At 53.5% G+C, this 24,110-nt stretch overlaps 1 protein-coding gene across 1 annotated transcript; it reads right to left on the minus strand.

The window, feature by feature from the left end:
- Positions 1-759: 759 nt before the first annotated feature.
- Positions 760-24,110, minus strand: ARAP3 (ArfGAP with RhoGAP domain, ankyrin repeat and PH domain 3). The gene is made up of 33 exons (XM_082378616.1): positions 24,016-24,110; positions 21,817-22,360; positions 21,644-21,705; positions 21,428-21,539; positions 18,131-18,331; positions 17,916-17,985; positions 17,525-17,645; positions 17,251-17,435; positions 17,065-17,171; positions 16,610-16,809; positions 16,426-16,511; positions 16,083-16,265; positions 15,804-15,939; positions 15,044-15,160; positions 14,455-14,602; positions 14,245-14,347; positions 12,171-12,390; positions 11,409-11,472; positions 10,999-11,162; positions 8,388-8,600; positions 8,012-8,117; positions 6,780-6,927; positions 6,362-6,430; positions 5,604-5,678; positions 5,391-5,505; positions 3,673-3,801; positions 3,460-3,593; positions 3,140-3,222; positions 3,008-3,043; positions 2,809-2,872; positions 2,571-2,708; positions 2,330-2,368; positions 760-1,801 (listed from the first exon to the last, which is right to left on the minus strand). The coding sequence occupies exons 2-33, from the start codon at positions 22,341-22,343 to the stop codon at positions 1,316-1,318; spliced, it is 4,641 nt and encodes a 1,546-aa protein (XP_082234742.1). The 5' UTR covers positions 22,344-22,360; positions 24,016-24,110; the 3' UTR covers positions 760-1,315.

Consider the following 24,110-nt stretch of genomic DNA (forward strand, 5'->3'; position numbering starts at 1 on the left):
AGAAAGCCAGAGTCTATGTACCCTTCCTCCTACCCCCACCTTCCATCCATCAGCAAGTCCTATAGGTTCTATCTCCCATTGATCAACTTCCCTCAAATTCCAGAACCACCAACCTGGTCCAAGCCCCCATTATCAGTCTCCTGGTCTGATATCTGGCCTCCTTGCTTCCAGTCTTCCCCCTACAACCCATTGTTCAGAAAACTGCCAGAGTGATCGATCTTTTTTTTAAAAGGAAGCAAAATCTCATCCCTCTCTTCCCTAAGACTCCTCAATTGCTTCAGAATAAAATCATGGTCTACAAGGCTATTCATCATTGGGTCCCTGCCAGTCTTTCCCCCTTCAGCCCATACTCTTCTCCAGGTCCCCACTCACTGTGCTCCAGCCATTCCAGCCTCCTTGCTCTTCCCCCAACATGCCAACTCCCTTCCCACTGCAGAGCCTTCATGCCTACTGCCTTCCCTTTCCTTCTGGAGTGCTCCTTCTCCCAGCACTCCACATGCCTGGCTTCTTACCTTTACATTTCAGCTCTTCACAGAGGCTTTCCCCTTCCACCCAGCCCAAATGTCACCTCCACAGGCACATCACTTTGGTTTAGTTTCTTCACAGCCCTGACTTTGTGTGCGCATTTTCTGTTCCCCTTAAAGCAAGGACCCCCATCTCTTTCGTTCACACTGTATCCTCAATAGCTGGCACCAATTAGGTGTTCAATATATATCTGTTGAATAATTGAATGAATGAATGAAGTAAAAAATGGCAGTCTTTTTGTTCCAAGGTTTATTAACAGTGACCCATCCTTTTTGGCTCCTCTTTGCCCCAGTTCCCAGCCCTAATCAACCTCCCCACTCTGGGGCTTCACTGTAGTCTCTGAATGTTGAAGGTGGGGTAGGATAAACTTGGAGATCATTCAAATCTGTGCCTTCCAAATCTTTTTTTTGTTACTGCATAAAACCATTCTTTTCAAACCCAAAATCTCTCACAGAACTCCTACATATCAAATACATAAAGCGGAAGTTGCCCTTCTCGAGGGAAACTATGTGGGGCTTACAGCTCTGAGAAACAGTTTGAGATTCACCATTCTCCTTATTTCAGTTACTTCATGGTACAGGTAAGTCAGCGGAGGCCCAGAGAGGCACCATGACCTGCCTCTCTCTGAGCAAGACGCAGCCTTGGGAGCTCTCGGCCCCGTGCTCCTTCCACAGCACCATACTGGATTCTAGAGTCTTATCAACCAGGGCAAAGGATGCTTCCAGCAGTGTCTGCCATGGGGAGAGCTTGGGTCTTTGGTTACCTACCCCTCAGACTGCTGGTCCCAGGGTCATGTGAGGGGCTGGCTGGGGGGTGAACTGGAAGTGCAGGGAGCTTGGGTGGGGAAGCCAGGCGTCTGTGTCGGAAGGCCACTGGGGCTCGGGGGCTGGGGGCTGGAGGGCTGAGAGGGGCTGCCCAGGCCTACGGTGGTCTCTCCTTTCCTCAGGATGAGGCTGCTGAGCTCCTGGAGCAGCTGCTCCTCCAGGGACCCATGTGACTGGGGGCTGCTCTTTGAAGGGGGCCCTGGAGGGGGCTCAGGTGGTTTCTCCTCCCAGCCCAGGGGGCCTGCTTTGGACAGAGGAGATTGATCAAAGGACCTCTGGCTGGCCAGTGGGGTCTCTGGCTTGGCTGTCCGCTCTGGCGTGATGGAGAATGAGGTGGAGGTGTCTTCAGTCAGCTCGGGGAAGGCCCCCACTTCCTCATACACCGGCTCCTCGTACACAGGCTCCTCCAGTTCCTCTTGCTCCTCCACAGACCCCTGGGATGACTTCATCGGCTGGATGGGAATGGGGTAACCAGAGGCAGGCACAGAGTTACCAGATTATTAATCGCTAACATTTATTGAGCTCTTCCTCTTTACCAGATGCTGCAAAATACTCTGCATGTATGATGTCAAAAACGACCCTGTATGATGGTTACACTGCAGGTGAGTGAGCTGAGGTAAAATAGGGGCCAGACACTTGAGACACAGAGGGGTTAAATAAGTTGCCCAAGATCACACAGTTAAGTAAAAGGCGGTGCTGGGGCTTGAACCCAGGTCTGTCTGACTCCAAAATGCATTCACTTAAGCACTTCCCTTCTATTTCTCAGATCCTGTGACCACTTCCCCCTTTCCTCACCACATCCTACCATCCCTTGTTTTCCTCATTCCTTTTGGTCCCAATACACTCTCTCTCTCACACACACACACACACACACTCAATGATGGTCTGCATCAGGACAAATACAGAGAGCACACTGGCTCAGGCAGCACAGAGGAACACAGGGTTGACAGGCACACAGCGGGAGCAGGCACAGTACTCACAAAGAACATGGACAGGGTCCTCCGGTTGTGAAGTCGCCGCTGGGCACAGGTGGGGTGGGGAGGCAGGGAGAGAGAGACACAGAGACACAGTGAGGCCTGGCAACAGGAGGCAGGGGTAGAGACTGGGGCACAGAGAAGGCAGAGGGGGCACCAGGTTGGCAGGCACGCCACTCCTTCCTGCAATGTGGCAAGGGCATGAGCAGGGACCCGGAGTGGTTGGGACAGGCTAGGGGGACCTCACCAGGGTCTGATTGGCAGAGAGGAGGGTGGCCCCACTGTCATCCCCACGGATGGGCAGCAAAGGCATGGTGCCAAACTTCTGACGGGCGAGGTCAGAGGAGGAACGGCGTCGTAAGACCACTGGCTGCTGGTCATCGTGCTGGAGAGAGGGTGAGGGGGTGGCACTGGTGGGCATGGGAGGTGCTGAGGGTTAGTGCTGAGCCCACAGACCTACCCCTCAGCTCTCTCCTTCCCCTCACCTGGGCTTTGAGGATGCTGGTGGCCCAGTCCCACATCTCATCCTCGTCTGTGCAGGACAGGTAGCTGGGGGTGATCAGAGGGGAATCAGCAGGAGGGGAAGGGGTCACAACTAGAGGGATGGAAGATAGAAAAAGCGAGGAGGTAGAGGACAGGGAGCCTGACGGGGCCACAGGAGAAGCCAGGCTGGGAGGTACTCACAGGTGCATCTTCTCCAGGATCAGCGTGAAGCCCCACCTGAGAGGCAAAGGAGAACAGTGATGGGTGATCAGAAAGGCCAGAAGGGTGGCAGCAGGAAGGCTCTAGAAGTGTGGACTGGGGAAAAAAACTCACAGGGTGGGAGGCTTGAACTTCTTGCGGATTCCCAGGTAGACCTTGGCACCTTCCAAAGGCCACTCCCGTTCTGGTTTAGAGCTCTGACAACATGAAGGCAGTCAGTGAGGTTGAGAGGTGAGAGAGAAGGATCGTGGTTAAGGAGGTCAAGAAGTCATGGAAGCACTGGGGTTGTGTGAGGTCAAAGGGTCACAGAAGTCAAAGGGCCAGGGAAGCAATGAGATTGATGAGAACATGGGCTGTGGAGTGACAGGGTCAGTGCAGTCAGGGCTCCTCCCACACGGCCACCCAGCATCCCTCCCTGCTCGCCCAGGGCCCACCTTCTTCTCCTTGAGCAGCAGCAGGCAGCGGCCACGCAGCAGAAAGAATCTCTCCTGGAAGCGGTTTCCCAGCAAGCGGGGCGGTTCTTCCCGACACCGCAACAGGCCGACCCGTGGGCTCTCACGCCGGATACCTGGGCACAGATGGGCAGGGCTAGGTGGAGGGTCCCTGGAAGAGGCCTGGGAGGTGCTGGGCTGAAGCAGGAGGCTCACCTGTGAAGAGGCAGCCGGCATGGGCCAGGGAGACTTTTCTCAAGAGCAGGGAGGCCGAGCAGGGCTCTGGGAGCTGGCACCATTGTAGGGCCTGCTCTAGGACCCTTTCCTTGGGGTGCAGTGGCCGCTCTAAGGGGCAAGATGAGGGTAGGTATCAACCAGATATCGATCCACAGCCTGGAGCCCCCACCTCCTCACCCACCAGTCACTCATTCATTCATTCGTCCATTCCACCATCCAGCCACAGACATTATTTAGCACTGACTGTGCCAGGTGCTGGGCTGCCCTGGGGATACAGTGGGGAGCATGAAACACACGGCCTGCCTCCACAAAGCCCACAGCCTGGCGAGGGAGCAGAGAATAACAGATAAGCAAATGAGGTAACTAAAGACAAACCATTATTCTGAAAGAAGCAATAAGAAGCTGAGAGAGAGTAACAGGGCAGCTACTGAGATAGGGTGACCAGGCAAAGCCTTTCAGAGGAGGCATTTGAAGATGAGACTCAGAGGCCCTAAGGATTGGGAAGAACAAGCCATGCCGAGATCTGGGGAAGAAGACTTCAGGTGTGACAAAATGCAAGACCAAAGGGCCTGAGTTAGGAAAGATGTGCTTGAGGAAGTAAACAGTCAGTGTGGCTCAATCAAAGAGAACACGTTATGTGAGACGAGGTCTGAGAAATAAGCGAGGGCCAAACATTCAGGGTCTTGTGGGCTATAATAAGGGGTTTGAATTTTAAGTTCAATGGGAAGCCATTGGAAGGGTTTAACCATGCGAATAGCATGATGATTTATGCCTGAAATGCTCATTGACTGCTGCGTGGAAAATGGATTGTTGGGGGGCGAGAAGGGAACACTGGCCAGCTATGCCCTCTCCCGGGCTGTACATTTTAGTGGTTAATGCTGGGGAGCAGAAAGATCATGGTGACTTCAACTAGGTTAGTGGTAATGATGGAGATGGAGAGGTGATAGATTCGAAAAGACTCAAGAGGTCTAGTTGGCCAGTGTGTATGAAGATGAAGGAAAGGAAGGAGTCCCAGAGGACTCCCAAGTGTCTGGCCTTGATAACTGGGTGAATGCTGGTGCACTGACTGAGTTAGGGAAACTAGGAAATGGCTTGGGTGTTTTGTTAGGGGAGGGGACTGGGAATTGAGTTTGGTCTTAGACTTTTTTTATTTTGGCTGTGCCATGCGGCTTGTGGGATCTCAGTTCCCCAACCAGGGATCGAACCCGCAGCCCCTCCAGTGGAGGCGTGGAGTCTTAACCACTGGACTGCCAGGGAAGTCCTGGTCTTAGACGTTTTAAATGTGAGATGCCATAAGATGTACAAGTGGATGTGTCAAGTAGCCAGCTGGATATGTGAGTCCGGAGCTCAGAGGAGAGGTCTGGGTCACACATAAACATTTGTGGGCCAGCTTATTAATGGCATTTAGAGCCAAGGGAATGGATGAGCTCATCCAAGGTAAAAATGTAGATAGAGAAAGGAAGAGGGTTGAGGACTGAGCCCTGGGTGCCTCCAGCATTTGGAGTCTGGGCAAAGGAGAAAGAGAAGCCTCCTCTGAGGTGGAAGGGAAACCAAGGTTTTGTGGGGTCCACGAAAGCCAAAAGAGCAGAGAGGACTGAGAAAGAGCAAGTGGACAACTGCATATCTGGTAACACAGAAGTCTTGGTGACTTTCACCCCGCACCACATGTGCACGCGCACACACACGGTCATACTCACCAAGCTCCCCACGCTCTCGAATCTCAAACGTCACCCACAAGTCCATCCCGGCTGCCGTCCCCCGAATCTCCAGTACCTGGTTAGTCAGCTCCTCGGCAGTCAGTGTCGGGGACACCTGGGGTCAGGGCAAGAGCAGAGGACCCGTGCCGGTCAGGCCATTGCCCCTGCCCCCCACCATCCTCTCATCTCCCCTCCTGTCCCCTCAGGACTGACCTTCAGGGTGACACAGTTGTCTGGGAGCTGCTGCTCTATAAAAACCTCCATGATGAGGTCTCCGGCCTGGGACAGCTGAGGGGAGGGGTAAAGAAATCAGGAGGACCCAGACGGTGCAAAGAATCAAGGTCAGAGGACTCCTCAGGTTGCCTCATGAGTGCTTCCCCACCCCACAGACGCCTCCTCCCAACCCTCATTCCAAACATCGCTCAGGTCCTTCAAAGAGAAAAAACTCCAGGCATGGCGGAACTGTGTACAGAGCTTCCCAAGGCAGTGCAGTTGTGCTTGGGAGGACAGGTTTGGAGTCAGACTGTCTGGGTTCCAACTCTGCCACTTGCTACAGTACAACCTTGAATAAGTGACCCTCCAAACCTCAGTTTCTTTGAAAAAATGGGACTACCTACCTCCTGGAGTTGGGTGATGCTAAAGTGAGATTACAGGTGCTTGGAATCTAATTAGTCCTCAGCTGTTTGCTACTGTATTTGTTATTATTCTCACCTCTTTGTCTAACTTAGCTAACCCTTCCTTGGATCTCTTACACATTAAACTGAAGTGCTCCTGCCACCCTTTTGTAAAGAATCCTCATGGTGGAATAAATGGAGCAAATCCTAAACCAAACCCCCTCCCCAAAGCACTCCTCTCCTTGGGTTTCCTGTGTCCCAAAGAGCTGAGGGCCAGTGTCCAGAAGCAGAAGGTCACCTTCCTATCCTGATGTCCCCTCCTGGCCCACTCGGGAATCTAGGGTCAGGACAAGTTACCTGCACATCCTTCCAAGTGGTGATAAGACTGACCTCCAAGTCAATCTGAGCTACCTGGTCAGGGTCGATCTGTGGGAGAGCCAAAAGGGTGTGTGAGTGTGTGTGTGTGTGTGTGTGTGTGTGTGTGTGTGTGTGTGCATTGGCGGGGGGGGGGGGAGTGGGCTGCCGGGAAAGGAGGGAAGCAGGGAGAGATGTGCAAGACTGGAGCACCTGTAGGAGAGGGTTAGAGGCCAGACGAGCTAAGAACCAATGGGGCAAGGATGTTAGGAGCATGGGTACAGGAGATTGGGGCCCAGGGCTCTGGGAGGTGGTTCCTGATGGGGAAGGCCTTCAGAGGGCTAGGCTGGGCCTTTGTTAGGGTAAGCAGGATCCAGAGTCCAGGAAGAGGGACTGTAGTTCAGGGGTTGGGAAAGCTTACATCAAACACAGAGATGTAGCCGTCGATGAGTTCCTGCAGCACCCGCACCTCGTGCTCCCCCCGCCCATCCGTCTGGAACACGCTGGGTGCAAATAGCAGGGCCAGGTTCCGCGTGCACATCTGGTTTAGAGCCGCACACTTTTGCACCCTGCAGAGGGGTGTGAGGGTCATGAGGAATGCAGTGAGCTTCCGCTCACTCGTTCATCGACCCCTCCCTTCATTCAGCAAACGGTTGAGTCTCTACTGTATGCCAGGCCCTGAGCTAAGCACTTGGGATACGGCAGTGAGTTAGACAAAATCCTGGCTCTAAGAGCTCCCGGTCTATGGGAGAGACAGACTTATAAATAGGGCTCAGCAAACTTTTTATGTAAGGGGACAGAGAGTAAATATTTTAGGCTTTCAGGCTATACAGTCTGCTGTGTAGGGTGAAAGGAACCATTGAAAATATATAAATGAATGGGCATGACTTTATATTTTATGTACAAAACTTTATTTACAAAAACAAGTAATGGGCTGGATCTGGCCCATAGGCCATAGTTGTCCAGTCCCTGTGATACAGTGTAATCAGTACAACAGAGCTGAGGCTCACCCTGGAATCATTTAAAATTCTGTCTCTCCAATAGACTGGTAAAGGTAGATGTGCATCTTATTCTTCTTTGTGTCTTCAACATCTAATCTTTGCCTGGCATAGAATAATAAATAAAACAAAATAATACTTATTGCTCACCATTTCTGAATGCTTACTACATACATGCCAGGGGCTGTAGTTAAGAAGTTTACAAGAATCATCTCATTTAAATCTCGTATAACCTATGAGGTGGATACTATTCCTTATACCATCTTCCTGTTACAAATGAGGAAACCTAGGCTCACAGACAGCAAATAACTTCTCTAAAGCCACACGCTAGGGAATTCCCTGGCGGTCCAGTGGTTAGGACTCTGAGCTTTCACCGCCAAGGGCCCGGGTTCAGTCCCTGGTTGGGGAACTAAAATCCCGCAGGCCGCACAGTGTGGCCAAAATAAATAAAAAAATAAAGTCATGCGCTAGAATAGTGGAGCCGGATTAAGGCCTAGGTCTGTCTGACTCCAAAGTCCACGTTGTGAACCTTTATGTTGTGACACCTTCACTTAACAATTATCTGGGGGATGAATATGTGAATGTAAGCCAGGGGGTTGGACAGAGGTGATGAAGGGTCAGGGAGGAAGCCTGCAGGGGGTCTGGCTGTACTGACCGATAGAGATGCCCAATGAGGGTGGCCAGCGTGCGGCGGTTGACCCGTGGCAGGCAGCCAATCACTTCTTTGTATTTCTCCAGGCGCTGGTTCTTCTGGGGCAGCTCTGGGGATGGGATGGGGAAGGGTTGGAGAGGGTCAGGGAAGGAAGAGTAGAGGGACTTTTAGAGAAACAAACCCAGGATGGATGTGTTTCTGCCCCCTTCCCACCTTGCCTTGAGCTGAGTCCCTGGGTGATCTTCCAGTGGGGGAGTATGGGGGAAGGGGGCCGCCCAATCCCACAAGGGAGGCTCAGGGATTCTGGTGGGGTGGGTGGAGTTCCTGGTTGGGTCTTGGTTGTCAGTGAGGAGTTCTTAGGGATCTTGGGAGCACCAACCGGCAGCCTCCCTCCAGCGAGGCAGCAACCGAGCAGAGGTCACAGGGTCATCAAGCTCTCGAAAGAAGCGTTTGAGCGTGTCGGTGACATCCTCCACAAAGTGCTCCCCTGGTCGGAGCTTCACTGACCGGGCATCCCGCCGAAACTCAGCCAGGAGCCGCAGGCTGCGGGCGCGGGCACCCCCTTTCCGGTATACGCCCTCCAGCCGGAGCCCTGAGAACAGCTGCCATCTCAGCTCACCGCTGCCTGAAGACCCGCCACCACCCACCCAGCACCCTGTCCGTCACGCCTCATGGTATGTGGACACTGGAGGTAGGAGGGTCAGAGAGGAAGAAATCGGCCTCTGTGGTCTTGCTTCTCAGGTCCCTGCTCCAGCCCTCATCGTCAGAAGGTCCTTGCCTAACTACACCATCACACAGCAGCCCCCTTCACTCTCTCTCTTTCTCTCTCCCCTCACCACTTTGATCTTTAAATAGCACTCTCTGAAATCACATTACACTCAGGCCTCGTTATTCACAGGTTCTATACTTATGAATTCATCTACTTGCTAAAGTTTATTTGGAACCCCCAAATCAGTACGTGTGGCACTTTGCAGTCACTTATGAACATGCCCAAGTGGAGAAAATTTTGAGTTGCCTGATGGACATGTTTCTAGCTAAGGCCTCATATGGTAAACAAGTGTCATTTCGTGGTATAGTTAAAGTCACATTTTTTGCATCTTATGCTTCTTTTTTGCGGGGGATTTCACTGTTTAAACTAGCCCCCAAGTGTAGTGCTGAAGTGCTGTCTAGTGTTCGTAAGCACAAGAAGGCTGTGATGTGCCTTGTTGAGAAAATACATGTGTCAGATAAACTTTGTTCAGGCATGAGTTGCTGAGTATTGCTGGCTGTGAGGTCAAAATTAATGAATCAACAATTTATATTAAATAAAGTGTCTTTAAAGCAGACTCACAGATACAGAGAACAAACTAGTGGTTACCGGTGAAGAGAAGGAATGGGGGAGGGGCAGTATAGGGGTAGGGGACTAAGAGGTACAAACTATTTGGTATAAAATAAGCTATAAGAATATATTGTACAACACAGGGAAGACAGCAAATATTTTAGAATAACTATAAATGGACTATAAACTTCAAAAATTGTGAATCACTATACTGTACCCTTGTAATTTATCTAATATTATACTTCAATAAAAAAATTTTTTTTAAAGATGAAAGCTTGGAACAATACTCAATATCTTATAATAACTACAATGGAAAAGAATATATATATACATATATATATAAATATACATATGTATATATATAACTGAATCACTTTGCCATATACTTGAAACTAACACATTCAACATTATGAATTAACTATACTTCAATTTAAAAAAAAAGAGGAAAAAAAAAGATGGAAGCTTAAAAAAAAGTGTCTTTAAACAGAAACACACATAAAACAAAGTTACATATTGATCAATTAATGAAAATATGAACAGAACTTCCCAGGAACCCTGTATTTCCACTGGGGCAACAGTTCAGCATTCACTGATCCAGTATTTTCAGTGACTTTATAGAATATAACTACCGTGAATCACGAGAACTGACTATTTGTTTTCTTAATTATTACCCATCTCTCCCACCAGTCTCTAAGCTTCATAGAACCTTCCTCGTTCGTTCACTGCCATATCCCCCGTGTCTGGCACAGGGGAGCAGCTCAATAAACATTTGTTGGACGAAGAGTGGCACTGCAGGAACTGTGGAGGAGCAGGGAAGAACACCCACACTTTCCCCAGGGCTTTTTCACTGGGCCTCTGACTTCAATCCTCTTATGAACACGAGGGAGGCTGGGAAGGGGATAGGGGTCTAGTGAGTGGGGGAAGTCAGTGCACGAGGCTACTGCCAAGGCGTGGAGAATGTCTTTAGCCACGGACTATCCATTGTCCATGTAGTAAGCACAACTACTTGTCGGTGCATGGATATGCCTTTTTCCCCTTGACTGTCCTCCTTAGTTTTCTGTGAATTTTCCTTCTCAAGAGCCCAGCCTTCTAAAGAGGGTTTGCGAGGAAAAAAGATACAACTTAGTCCTTATTTGGGAAAGAAAATAAAACGGAGGCCAAAAACTCACAAAGAATTCTGGGAACCCCTTGCATAGATGATCCTTTATGGCTGGAAAACCTCCCACACAGAATAACTCTGCTCAGAGCCCCAAGGATTTTGCTGCACAGTGTGGCTCCTGCCTTGTAGCTGCCCCCTCTTTGTTCTCCATGGCTCTGCATCTCCAGTCACAACTCAGTGCCACCCTCGTTCCATGCCCACGCCCCAGTAACAGCTGCCTTGGAACACTCCACTACCTGCCAGGTCCTGCGCTAAATGCTTTACATGTGTTATCTCACTATCACAACTACCTTGGAAGATGAGACTGTTAGTAGCCCCATTTTAAAGATGAGGGAACTGAGGCTCACAAAAGCAAAGCAGCTGGCCAAGGGTCATACAGTCGTTGCTGTCAGGCTGCAGTCTCTGGAGGCAAAGCTTTTGAAGGCAAATCACACACACACAGGGCAAACACCCGCCCCCCCGCTGTGCCCATGTTCCCCATCCCCCACTCAGTGTCAGCCAGTACCCACTCACCATGCTGAGTGACAAAACTGATGCAGGCATCCACAATGATGGGGATGTCACCCCGGCTCATCTGCTGCTCCTGCAGCCCTGTGCCTCCCCCGCCGGCTGCCCCGGCAATGGCCGCATTCCATGCTGAGAAGTCTAGCCGGCCCTCTGCCTGCAGATACAGTGTCCTGAGACCCAAGAGACCTGAGTCAGAGCCAGCTCCAGAGGAGTCCTCAGACTAAGAGGCCGAGGAGCACAAGGACCAGACCTCCCAGAGACACCAGCAGGGGGCAACAACACCCAACCCAGACAGGGCCCCTGAACTAGGGAAGTGACTTTGAGGAAGTGGGCAGTGGTCCAGCAGGCCAGGGTGGAGGGTGTGAGCTGTGCTCTAGAAAGGAGGGCCCAGAGTCAAGGGTAGCGGCAAGACTTACCTTCCTGTCTCCACCAGAACCAAATGCTCTTTCTTGTCTGGGGTGTCAGTGGCTGAGACCACACCTGGGAGGAGAATTATTGGACATTATCATCATCATCGTCTTCATCATAGTGACTAATATTTATTAAGTATTTAAGGTATGTAGGTTCCATGCTAGGAGCCTTACAAACAATACTGCAATAAATCCTGTGAGTTACATATTGTTATCCCCGTTTTACAGGTGACACATAAGCTCAGAGAGGTTAAGTAACTTGCCTCAGATTACCTGCTATAAAATAGAATTCAAGTTTGTCTCCAAAACCTCAAAACACTATCCTACACTGTTCCTCTTTTAGGAGGAAATAAGAATTCCCAGCCCCTTCTCCCAGTTCCCAACAAGCAAGCAACTCCAAATAATGATAATAGCAATAACATTTATAACAAATAACATTTATTGAACACCTACAAGATGCCTCCTGCCAGGCTCTGTGATAAGTGTTTTACATGCATTGCCTTATTTGAAACTCATTACAACCCTAATATTGTGCCTGTTGTGAAGATGAGGCAACTAAAGCACAGAGAGGTTAAGTAACTTGTCCAAGGTCACACAGCCAGGAAGTGATGGAGGTGGGGGTCTAAATCTGGGCAATTTGACACCAGAACTTGTGCCTGAATCCACTATTCCTGCTGTCTCCCATAGGGACCCCCAAATAGATGAAGGTCCACTACCCACCCTAACCCCCCATAGCCGCCCTTCATCCCTGCCCCCAGCCCTGCTCACTGATCTCCTGTAGCCGGCGCAGATGAACCATGTCCTCGGGGGCTGGGGGGCCAGGGCCCGATGCTGGGCACAGGAAGAGGTGATCTCCACGAAGAAGTCCGAACCCAGACAGCCAGAGGCCAGGGGCCAGGGCAGTATGGGAAGGGGACCGCAGCCACAGGCGGCCCAGCCGCAGCAGCCCAGGGCCCAGCAGCTGGTGACAGCTCAGTGGGGAGAACCACTGTGAGGCGGGAGGAAGACAAGGGGAGAGAGGAAAATGGGGAAAGAGACAAGGGGTGGGGGAGAGAAGTAAGAGTGAGAGGGATAGGGAAAGGCAGAGAAAGACATGGAGAGAAAGCCAAGGAAACAGAGGAATGAAAGGGATGGTGAGAGAGTGAAGGAAAGACCGGTGAAGGAGACAGGAGATGGATGGAGAAAAACAAGAAAGAAACGCAATTCAATTTGATTTGCTCCAGCCAACCCAGAGAAGACCCCTGTGTGGCAGGCAGCCTTATGCCCTTAATTGGGATGTAGGGAAGACAGAATGGGTAGCTACATGCTGTAACTGAAGAGTCACGAGGCCCCGGGAAGTCCCACCCCCTTGGGGCCGGGCAGAGGCTTCATGGAGAAAGGACTATTCGAGGTGAACCTCAAAGCAGTGCTTCTCAAGCTATTTGCGGTGAAGGAACAGGGAGTTTTAAAAAAATTTTCCAATCTGTCACTAACTAACACTTTCATTAAAAAGCAACAAAACGAATTACTAGAAAAATGAAATGAGAAGAGAAAGACATACAAAATAAGCCCCCAATTTTTAAAATTAGATTGCACACATAAGATCACTCTGTCAAATTGCTATGAAAGACTCTAAATGCTGACTCAAGACCTGTACTTAAGCTGTCATGGGCCATAACAGAGTCCCTGGGCCAGGATGGGTAAACAGACCACACTTAGGGTAGCACTGCCTTAAAGGATGGGCTAGGTTTTTGGAAAGTAGATAATAAGAAGAGACTTGGACCTGGCTGGGAGGGCCATGACAGAGCCCTTAGAGGATATGGAGATAACTTCTTGGTGTGAGGAGTTACAGGCAAACCAGGAGAGTGGGGTCAGAAGCCAAAGCAGGGGAGCATTTCCCACAGAGGAGTGTGAGATGCAGAGACTACCTGGTGAGGCCAGAAGGAGGCCCTTGGACTTTACCAAGGGCAAGTCACCAGCCACCTGCAGGGTAGCAGCTCAGAAGAGTATGGCAGAGCGGGGCAGCCACAAGGGGTTAAGGAGGAACTGCAGGCTGCCAGAGCACACAACTTTCTAAGGAGTTGTCAGGAGGGCGCCAGGATGATGAGTTGAAGGTGGAGCAGGGCTGGGGGAAAAGCTGTTAAAGGATGGGAGCGATTGTCATCACCATTGCCATTACTACTTCAACACCCACAGGTGGAGGGCTTGCTGCGTGCCGGGCGGTGTAGGCCTCGTGTGTCACTTAATCCTCAACACTAGGGGGTGGGGTCTTTTACACCACTCTACTCATATGGAAGAGCTCACACGTGAGAGTTGGAGCACTCAAATCCCAGGATATCTGACTATCGCACCTGAACTTTTAATGCCACAGAGGGGGTGCAGGGTGGAGAGAGAGTGGCTTGCCTGGGAATGGAGAAGGTGGAACAGATGAAGGCAGCTTTGCCTGTGGACTTGGAGATCTGAGTGTTGGGGGAAGGGAGTGGGAGTCAGAGGCAGCCTCTCTGTGGGAGGAGGCCCAGCACAGTGAGGTTTGGCCCATGAGCTTAGGAGACAGAGGCCTGATTTTCGTCCTGTGCTCTGCTGCCTCCTAGCTCTGTGACCTTGACCACGTGACTTCATAACCTCTGAGTTCTTTAGGTGTGAAGTATTAATAATCCTTACCTCTGAGGGTTGTTGTGAAATTTAACTGAGACATTGAGTGGGCAGCGTTTAACACAGGGCCTGGTACAGAATAAGCGCTCAGTCAACCTTAGCTGTTAGTGGAAGGGGTAGGAGTGGCTTTAGGAATAAGAGAGGACAGGATGCGGGCAGGTGGGGACAGGGAAACCATGAGCTGTCAGGGAGGGGGTATCGGCTATCTCACCTTGCCCACGGCGCTGGTCCAGGCCTCCAGACTGTCAGCTCCATCTGTGCCAAAATGCTGGATCCTCCCCCCAGTGAGGATGAGCTCAAAGGAAAAGGGGAACCTGGAGAGAAGATGAGGTCTGGGAGGAGAATGGGGGTGAGTGAGGGGGCTGGCAGGCTCAGGCTCAGGAAGGGAAAAGGGGAGTTCAGGGAACATGGCAGGTGTTACCTGTCGAGGTCACTTGGGTCAGTGGGTGGGGGGTTCACACCCAGACATACGACATCCTGGGGCTGGATGAGGTTGAGGGGTTCAGGGCTGCTTTCTGACACAAACATTTCCAGAGCCGCACCCAGCACGCACCACAGTCGTGGGGGAGCTAAGAAGGAAACTGATGGTCAGCAGGTGGCTGACCTCTGTCCCCACTGTCAGAATTCCCATTTACCAGATATTTATTCTATGCCAAGCCCTCTGCCTGTGTATGATCTCACGTAATCTTCATGGCTCTATGAGGTGGGTTTTATATTCACTCCTGTTTTGCAGAAGGAGGAACTGGGGCTCAGAATTTGAGTAGCTTGCCCAAGTCACATGGGTAGAAAGTAGCAGAGTTGGGATTTGACTCCCACAGTCTGACTTCAAAGCACAGCCTCTCAACCATCACCCAATGCTGCCACCTGCCATGGTCCCTCTCTGACTCCCGGCACCCAGCCCACTCCAAGGCATGTCCCATCCCCGTCCTCTCCTCCCTGTCCCTCTATGGAACACCCGTGCCCATCCTGGTTTCTGCCCACCTCCTCGCATCCCTTGGCTCCCTTCTCACCATCTCGGCCCCTGCGAGGGGGTGGCGGCCCAGCTTTGTTGCTAATGGGACCACAGTACAGGAAGCTGCTGTAAGTGGCAGGCACCACCACCTCATTATACACGCCAGGGGAGGGGTCTGCAAGGGGAAGGAGAAGTGGTCAGGTCAAGCCAGTGTAATGGGAGGGCCTGACCTCCTTGGGAAGGGATTGAATCAAGCAAGACAGTGGGACCCAACTCCACTGGCAGCATGGGCAAGTAGAGCCCAGTGGGGACGTCTCACCACCTAGATTAGAAAAGAGGGTGGCAGGGAGTGACGAGGCTTCTAAGCCAGCCCTTGCCCACTATCTGTCCCCACCAGCCAGTCAACAACAAGTCAGCTCTGGGTGGAGGCCTCAGAGCATGGGCCATCCTGTAAGTGTCTTGGCCCCTTTGGCATGACTACTGGAGACCAGCCTCTATAACATGACCATATCTATGATCAGACTACCCCTGGGGAGGTGGGACCCGGCCTCCTGGTTGATCCCATCAGGGGTAGGCCAGCACTAACACCTCAAACCTCCAGATCCACTCCAGACGGTGGTCATTTCATAACATCAAGAAATAGGACCTGGAGGACCTGGAAGGTTGGGTAACTGCCCAGGCTGGACCACTGTGATGGGCTGGGTGAGAGGTAATTGCCCCTCCCCCTCCCCCCGCCCCCCCCCCCCCGGAAGAACCACGGCTCAGGTCGGGGCTGAGAGTTCTTGCAGGGAGAGAGAGGAGGCATTTGTGGGGATTACCTGCGGGCAGGAGACCAGGGAAGCTGCCATCGAGGGCTGGGGGGGACCAGGGCTCCTCTCCTTCAAAAGCCTCGACACAGAGCAGCTGGGTCATGTTCTTTAGCAGGTTGGGTCCTGCCACAGCTGCACATAGTGCCTACAGGGAGAAACCCCAAGACGCAACCTGAGAGCCCTGGGCTCAGTCCTCCTGTCACCTAAAACAGTCCACACTGCAAGTTTAGGCATTCAACTCAGAGACTGCTTTCCCCCCTCCCCATCAGCCCCGGCCCTCCCTCCTACCTGGAGAAGCTGGTTATGATCTGGATACTGAGGGTGGGGTTTCCGGAAGAGACCTAGCCGGTACTTCCGGGAGATGAACTCTCCCCGAGGGCCAGGGGTGGTATCTGGATGCAGCCCTTCACCTGGGGGTAGTGCCCCTGCCCAGAAGCGGTTGGCACGATCATTTCCCAGGACAATGAACAACTGTAGGATGACAAGGGGCAGAGGCAAGTGACAGGAACTCAAGAGTCCCCAGACATTCCAATCCTGCCGCAAGCAGGACCCAAGGCCTTTTCTGCATGCTCTCCTTCCATCCCCACCCCCGGCCCCCCACACACACTTTCTTCCTCTTCAGACTCCTCACCTGCACTATCTCATTACTCCAGACACTTGTGTCCAGCTTCAGGCTCTGCACCTTGGAGATCCCAGAACCCAGGGCCCGGTGCTGACCTGTTAGGGTGTGAAGGGCATGTGGCAGGGGCACCCTGAGCCCTCCTGCCCCCAACTCCCTCCTTCTCCCCATTTCAGCTACAGGCTCCAGCCCTCACCTGCGCACTGCTTGCAGATGACCACCCCCAGGTTGACCGCGGCCCAGTCCGGGCGGGAGGCCTCACAGTCCGCACAGTGCCGGTTTGCCCGATTGGACCAGATCTTCTCAGCCACCTCGTAGTCAGACAGGGTCTCGGTTACTGCTTCCTGCAGAGCGGCCGCCCAGCTCTGCCGAGCCCCCCCAGACTCGGCTGTGAAGCTGAGGGGTGGACAGCCAGTCCGTGGGCATGGACACCCCCCCCCCCGACCTGTTCCATCCCCCTGGCCACATGTGTGCCACCACCGGCCACAAGTGGGCCAGCCCAGACCCTCCTGACATCCTTGACCCTGTTCACTGGCCTCCTGTCAGTGCACGCCCACTGAATCCTACTGAGGAGGCCCCAGGTCCTCTGCACCCCTGTGCCTCCATCAGTGTCTCTCCCCGAGCCTTGCCTCCTGCCAGTCTGGGCCCCACCTGAAGCAGCGATGCGGTGTGAGCAGGTCGAAGCTGCGACTCTTGGTCTCCCGGACACTGCAGCCTTGCAGTTCAATGAAGCAGATCCCGATGCCCAGAGAGAAGGCCTGGCAGGGTCGGGGGCAGGCACAGTGAGGCCAGAATGGGCTAGGTGAGGCCCCTCGGCCCCAGCCCGGCCCTCCTCACCTGCTCACTCTTGTACAGGGCCAGCTCTCCGGGGCTCAGCGCAGCAAACACCTTGGCCTTGTGCCCACGCAGCTCCAGCATGCCCGTGCGAAGGGGTCGGGGTGGCTGCGGGGGCCGGGGGTGGCCCAGGAGGCGCTGCTCCTTCAAGCAGGATTGCACCGTGGAGCACCACGTGTCCCGCTGAGCTGGCGGGGGACGGGGAAGCGGGTCAGCCGGCTGTGTGCTCACCTGGCCTCCCCAGCCCTGCCCTGGCCCGGGAGGCCCTGGCCCTCACCCTCGCTCTCTGTGCGGAACACGAACACCCTCTGGCAGGTGATGACCTGGAACTTGTTGTCCTTGCTGCTGCGGGTCATCTCGATGGCTGTCAGAGGGATCACACCCTTGGGGAAGGGGTCCTGGAGGGACAGACCATTGGCCCATGGGGACAGGAACTCAGCCATGTGCGCTGACCCTGGGGGGGCCAGTGCCAACTTTTAATGAGATCAGCACTCATTCCGCAAGCAGTGGGGTACAGCTGCTAACCTAGCTCCTTTAGATGCTGACATCAGTCATGCGGTGCCTGCCTCCCCACCAGGGGGGGATTGGCCTTCCAATCCTGGGCCTCCCTCAGCCCTCCCTCTCCCTCTCCCTTTCCCCAGGCCCCATGTAGCATCTCCCGGACCTACCTTATCACTGCCAAAGTACATCAGACTCCTCCCATTGAACTGCACAAAGCGCCTCTGGAAGACGTAGTTTCTGGGGAAGGCAGGGGCCGAGATCAGTAAGTGGTGGAAGCTGCATCCCGGGGCGTCCGAGGAGCTGGGAGCACTTGGGACCTGACCTCCACCACCACCACGCAGCCTCCCGCGCCCCCCTCCCCTTCCCTTCCCAGCAGCCCCACCCCTGAGGGGAGAGCTTGTCTAGCCAGCCACTGAGCAGGGGCGTGGGGCGGTCTGCCGTGGAGGAGAAGCTGGCATAGGGTGAAATGAGGTCATCGTTGGTCTCCGTGTCCAGGGCGGGCAGTGAGAGGGTGGAATCCCCCGGCAGCTCAAGGCTGGCATAGCCAGCATCCTCTCGTGCCTCCAGATCCTGCCTGCTGAGCCTTGTGGGGCCCAAGACAGAGAGGGACACACATTAGACCCAGTTCCCTGGACAGCCCCACCCTCAGCGCCTAGTGGAATGCCTGGCAGGTACTGGATCTGCTTTTCAAACAGGGGAACAGGGAGGTTGAGAACCAAAAACACCAGCATGGAGCTTCTTCCCTGAGCACACCTGGACTTTGCATTTGAAAAATTTCAGTCCTTCGCCTCTGCCATTAGGATTACTTGGCGGAAAATTTGGGGAAGGGCTGAGTAGATGGCTTTCTGCCACAGTTGCCCATATCTCATCAATTAGCCTGACTGGTTCTTTCTCCAGAAAGTTCTTGCCTTTCTCTCCCGGCACCAAGCTCCCATCAGTTCTCACCGAGGTGAAGGGAACCGCCTAACTGGTCACTTGCTTCCACTCGCACCCTCCCACCAAACATCCGTTCTCCCACTGACGCCAGAGTGCTCTTTTAAGGATGCAAATGAGAGCATTTCACTCACCAGCATGAACCTCTACAATGACTTCCCATTTGCACTTAGGATAAATTGAAATTCCTTACCAGGGGCTGCAACACTTTGTACAGTGAGACCCGTGGCAACTCCCCTGACCTCACCCTGTATCGCCCTCACCTTGCTTACTACAGTCCAGCCACATTCTCTTCCCCAGTTCGGAGCCTTTGCACATGGTGTCCCCTCTGCCTAGAGCACGCTTCCCTGGGCTGCTTCTTCTCATACTTCAAGTGTTCCTTCTCAGAAAGTCCTCTATTATTCTCTATCACTTTCCAGTGGTTCCTTACCTCAGCTGCACAGAATCACTTGGGAAACTTAAAAATACCTGTATGTGAGCCCCACACCAGACACTTAAATTTGAGTCTCTGGGAATGAGGCCCAGGCATCTGTTGTTTAAAAAGTTCCCCAGGATGTAGTGCAGCTGAGGTTGAGAACCTCTACTCTACCCCATTTGTCTCCTACTTCACTGAGAAACTGACACAATCAGACGAGAACCCCCGCAGACTCCCAGCGCCTCATCTGCCCCATTCCACACACACACACTGCCTTCCTCCTGGTACTGTAATAAATAGCCCTGTCTAAAGCCGGTCCGTCCTCTGGGCACTTGATCCTAGTCCCCTCACCTACACAAGGACATCGCTCCAGACTTTCTCCCTTTTCTCTCCCCTACATCAGCTAGTTTTCCCTCTCTACCAGGTCATCCCTATTCACCTATGAACATACGTAGCATTCTATGCTATAAAAACCCCCTTCTTGACTCCACTTCTACTCTCAGTAACCACTCCAACTCTCTGCTCTTCTTTGCAGAAAAATTCCTCAAAAATGTTGTCTTCACATTTCCAACTCCTCTCCTTCTGTTCTCTCTTGAGCCCACTCTGATCAAGCTTTCACCCTCAGCACTTGTCAAGGTCCCGAGTGACCTCCATGTTGCCAGTTCCAGAGGTCAATTCTCAGTCCTCAACTTACCCAACCTCCCAGCAGCATTTGACATAGCTGACCTCTCCCTCCTCCTTGTACATTTTCTTCACTTAGCTCCTGTGGCATCAACTTCTCCTGATTTTCCCTCTGCTTCACTAACCATTTTTTTCAGCCTGTTTTGCTGATTGTTCTTTTTCTCCCAAACCTCTTGATACTGGAGTGTGCTTGGTTCTCTGCTCTATCAACACTCACTCACAGCTACATATACCCATCTAAATGCTGACAACTCACAAATCTGGATCTGCAGCTCGGACCTCTTCCCCGAACTCCAGACTTGTATATCCAATGGCCTATTTGCCACCTCTTCTTGGGTGTATAGTACACACCTCAAATTCAACACATCTAAAACTGAACTCCTAATCTGCCCCCCACCTACCTCTGCTTTATGCCCAGTCTTCCCCATCTCAGACCATGGCAACTCCAGGGACTTTCAGTTGCTCAGAACAGTGCTGTGGAACTAAATCTTTGAAATGTGGTTGCTTCATAGTTACAGCACAGCTCACGCCAGACTAGCCACGTTTCATGCGTTCAGCAGCCACGCTGGGTTACTGGCCACCACAACGGACAGTGCAGGCTCAGACCGAAACCCCTGAAGTCATTCCCGACTGCTCTTTTCTCTCACACCTCAATTTACCAGGACGGTTCGCCTTCAAAATACAACCCAAACCAACCACTTCTCACCATCTCCACTCCCATCACGCTAGCCTGAGATGTCTCACCTAGATCACTGCAAGACCCTCCTAACTAGTCTCTCTGCTTCTGCTTTTGCCCCCTACAGACCATTCCCAACACAGCAACCAGAGGGATTCTTAAAATGTAAGTCAAAGCCCTTCCGATGGCTGCCTTCCCATTTCATTTAGAGTAAAAGCAAGTCCCTACAAGGTCCTACCCACCTGGCTCCTTTTACCTCTCTGACGGCAGCGTCTCCCCCAACTCTTCCCACCCTGCCCCACTCTGCCCCAGCCCGGCCGACCCTGTCATCGCTCCTGGATCCCCCTGGGCAACTGGCCTCCTTAAAGCCTCTATTCTGGCCACTCTTCCCGCCTGCAACACTCTTCTCCTAGAAGAGGGCTAACTCCGTCACCTCCTTCAAGGTTTGGCTCGAATGTCATCCTCTTAATAATGGCAACTCTTAATGAAAAACTGCAGTCCACTCCCCACCTCACTCCATCCCAGCCCTCTTAACCCGGTTCGATTTTTTCCATGGCACTTATCACCTTTTAACGTATGGTGTAGCTCATTTATTATATCTGTTGTTAATTAACTATCTCCCCACAAGGGCAGGGATTTCTGATCTATCCCAAGTATCTACAACGATATCCGGCATTCAGTAGGTGCTCAATAAAGATAGTTAAATGAAGGAATGAAAGGCACTTCTCCCTATTTTAAATCATATATCCATTTCTTTGTCTACCTGTTTTATTTCCTGTCTGTCCCCACTGAGTCACAAGCTCCCTAATGGGGGACTGGGTCCGTCATATTCATCCTGTAGCTCAAGAACCCGGCTGGCACACAGTGGACACTCAATGCACATTTGACAAATAACGGGAAACACGGCCACCACCAGCTCAACCGCTCCTCAAGCTGCCCCTCTTCCTGCCATCATCATGCTATGGACCACTCACCTGTGTTCAGCCCTTTCCTGACAGATAACTCTGCCTTCTCTTCTGTCGGGGACCCCTGGAACCCCCACAGGCTGGACACCATAGTACAGGCAACCAGGGTCCATGATGTGCACTGGCGGGAGGAAAATGGGGGAGACAGGGAAGAGGTCAGGTGAGAGTGTCTGAGGTCCTGAAGGGCACTGCCCCTCTTCCCCCAACCCATGATAACCCACCTACCTGTGCCCGTTGCAGGCCTGAGGGCGGGAGTGGGGGCAGTTGTCTGGGAGCTGTCTGGGGCCCTTAGGGGAAAGGTCTAGTGTCATTAAAGGAAAGAGAAGGAAGGACAAGCCCTCATGCCCTGTTCCTCCCTGCCCCCAGCATGGGATCCCCAGGGAGCCAACTCCACTCACATGTCCTGAGCTGTCTGTGCCCCGCCTCTTAAGTCCAAGCCGAAGTAGATGGCATTGGGCATCATCTCCACAGTATTCAAGGCTGAAGGCTGCTCAGAGGAGGACCTCTGAGGGACAGGAGGGGACCTCGGGCTGGGCTCTGGGCTCTTGGATGCTTCTGGTCTCCAGAGAGCTGGACTCAACCCAGGCCTCTGGGTGGTGGTGGAGCCACTGAGCCCACCAAATACCGTCCTGGGCTTAGGCACAGGCTTTGGGGGCTGTGCTTGGGGGGCTGGGCTGGGCGATGGCTCCATGGCGCTTTCCAGTTGGGGATCCGGGGAGCCCTCTGCCGTGCCTGCCTGCAGCAGGCGCAGAATGCGTTTCCGATGCCCTGTGGCGTTGATGCCCAATTTTCTCAGTTCCTCGTGGCCCAGGCCCCGGGCTGCACCCGCTGTAGCCAGGCCATGCCGCCGGAACACGTCTGCATACTGCTCCAGGTGCACCGTGGCCAGCCACACAGCGATGTCCAGGTCCTGAGGGGCAGCCATGGGGGCTCAGGCCATTGCTGGGGGGAGGGGCAGGGTGAAGGGAGGGCTCAGGCTGAGATTCCCCCTCCCTGTCCCAAAGTCTGAGGCCTGCACAGGGGTACCAGACTCCAGTCTTCCTCCAAAGAAGAATGACCAGAGGCCTGTAATCCGGGGGCAGAGCCATCCGAGAACATGCTTTCTCATTGCAGGTGAACCCCTTCATTTGCAGATGAGGAAACTGAGGCCCAGGGAGGGGAAGAGGCTTGCCCAGGGCTCACAGCAAGTTGGCTTATCGATGGCAGTGTTGGTCCCTTAGCTCCTGCCCACCCTGTGTCTGGGTCAAAGCTCTGCCTCTGCATTACTGCACGTTCAACTAAGTTAAGTCTGGGACAAGAGGCCGGAACCCGGCCCCTGCAGGGTGAAGGGGGATGGTGGGGAGGAAGGGCCCATGATGTGCCCTAATCCTGCTGTGGCATAGAGTGGGGATAGGGCAGCTGTGGCACAAGAGGAGAGGGGAGATGCAGATCCCACTCCCACTGGTTTCCAGAGCTGAGGTACAGGCTCGGGCCATCCTAATCCTGGACATTCCCAGTTCCCCCTCCCCTTCCACCTATTGTCTCTGCTCAGACTTCCTTCCTGTCCCTCTGGCTCTGGCTGCCCCCACATCCTGCCTCCCTTGGTCAGGCTGCCCAGAGAGCTCTAAGCAGTACCAACATCTGAGCAGAGGCCACTTGGGGAGTGAGGATGGGGCAGAGAACTGAGTCAGAGAGATGAGGGACCAGGGGTACACCAGGGTCTTCACTGTGAAGCATCTCCTCACATACGTGTGTGCAAACAGGGGCACCCACCCTGCAGGAACTCACAATGTGAAATGACATCCCCCTACCTCTGCTTTCTCCAAGTCTTCCTTCTCTGAGCCTTCCTTTGCCCTGCCCATGCCTTTGGACTCAGGTCTCTGAGGCTCTGTCCCATTCCACCAGCCTGACCCTGACCCTGCTCTATTACCTAGACCTACCTTGGATTCTGTCTCCCTGAGTTTTATCTCTACCCTGTCCCTGTCCCTACCCCACTCCGTCTCCATCTCCATCTCTACCTCTAAATCCATCTTGGTCTCTCTCCTTGTTTTGCTCTCTGTCATTAAGCTTCTCCCTGCCTCCGTCTCCAATTTTAACTAGATCTTCAGTTTCATCTGTGTCTCTGGCCACATGAAACTGGATTTAGGTTTCTGTCTCTGCCTCTGACCTGACGGCTCTCTCCCAGTTTCTCTCCTGCGGGGTCCCGGCCAGGACTCCCTCTCGCCCCAGCATCAGCTCTGGCCTCTCTCTGCCTCTCTGTGGCCGAGCCCCCTCCCCAAGCTAGGGCCGGGGTGCTGCGCCTCCCGCCCTGACTCAGAGTCCAGTTTCCCGGTGACTCAGGCCCGACTCGAGGGCATGGGACTGGGAACTAGGAGGTGCGCGGAGCAGGAGTGCGGGGGGGCGGGCCAGGCCGAGTGGAGCAGCTCCGGCTACGACGAGGGAGGGGGCAAGGAGGGAGGGGGCAGAGGCCGGCAACCGGAGGGAGGGGCGGTCGCGGCGGGGAGGGGGAGAGGGGAGGGCCCCCGGCGCGGAGCGGGCCGGGGATCCCACGAACGCTCTCGAGGAGGTGATGGGGAGGAGTCTGGGAGGCAGGGGCCCGGGAGCGCGGGGGTCCTCACCTCACTAAGCGGCTGCAGTCGGCTCCCAGGTGCCCGACGCGCTGCCGGAGGCTCCGGGTCCTGCCGCGCCGGCCCCGCCTCCCCTCAGCCCTCCC

Source organism: Balaenoptera borealis (assembly GCF_965194805.1).
Source record: "Balaenoptera borealis genome assembly, chromosome: 2".
Taxonomy (NCBI): Eukaryota; Metazoa; Chordata; class Mammalia; order Artiodactyla; family Balaenopteridae; genus Balaenoptera; species Balaenoptera borealis.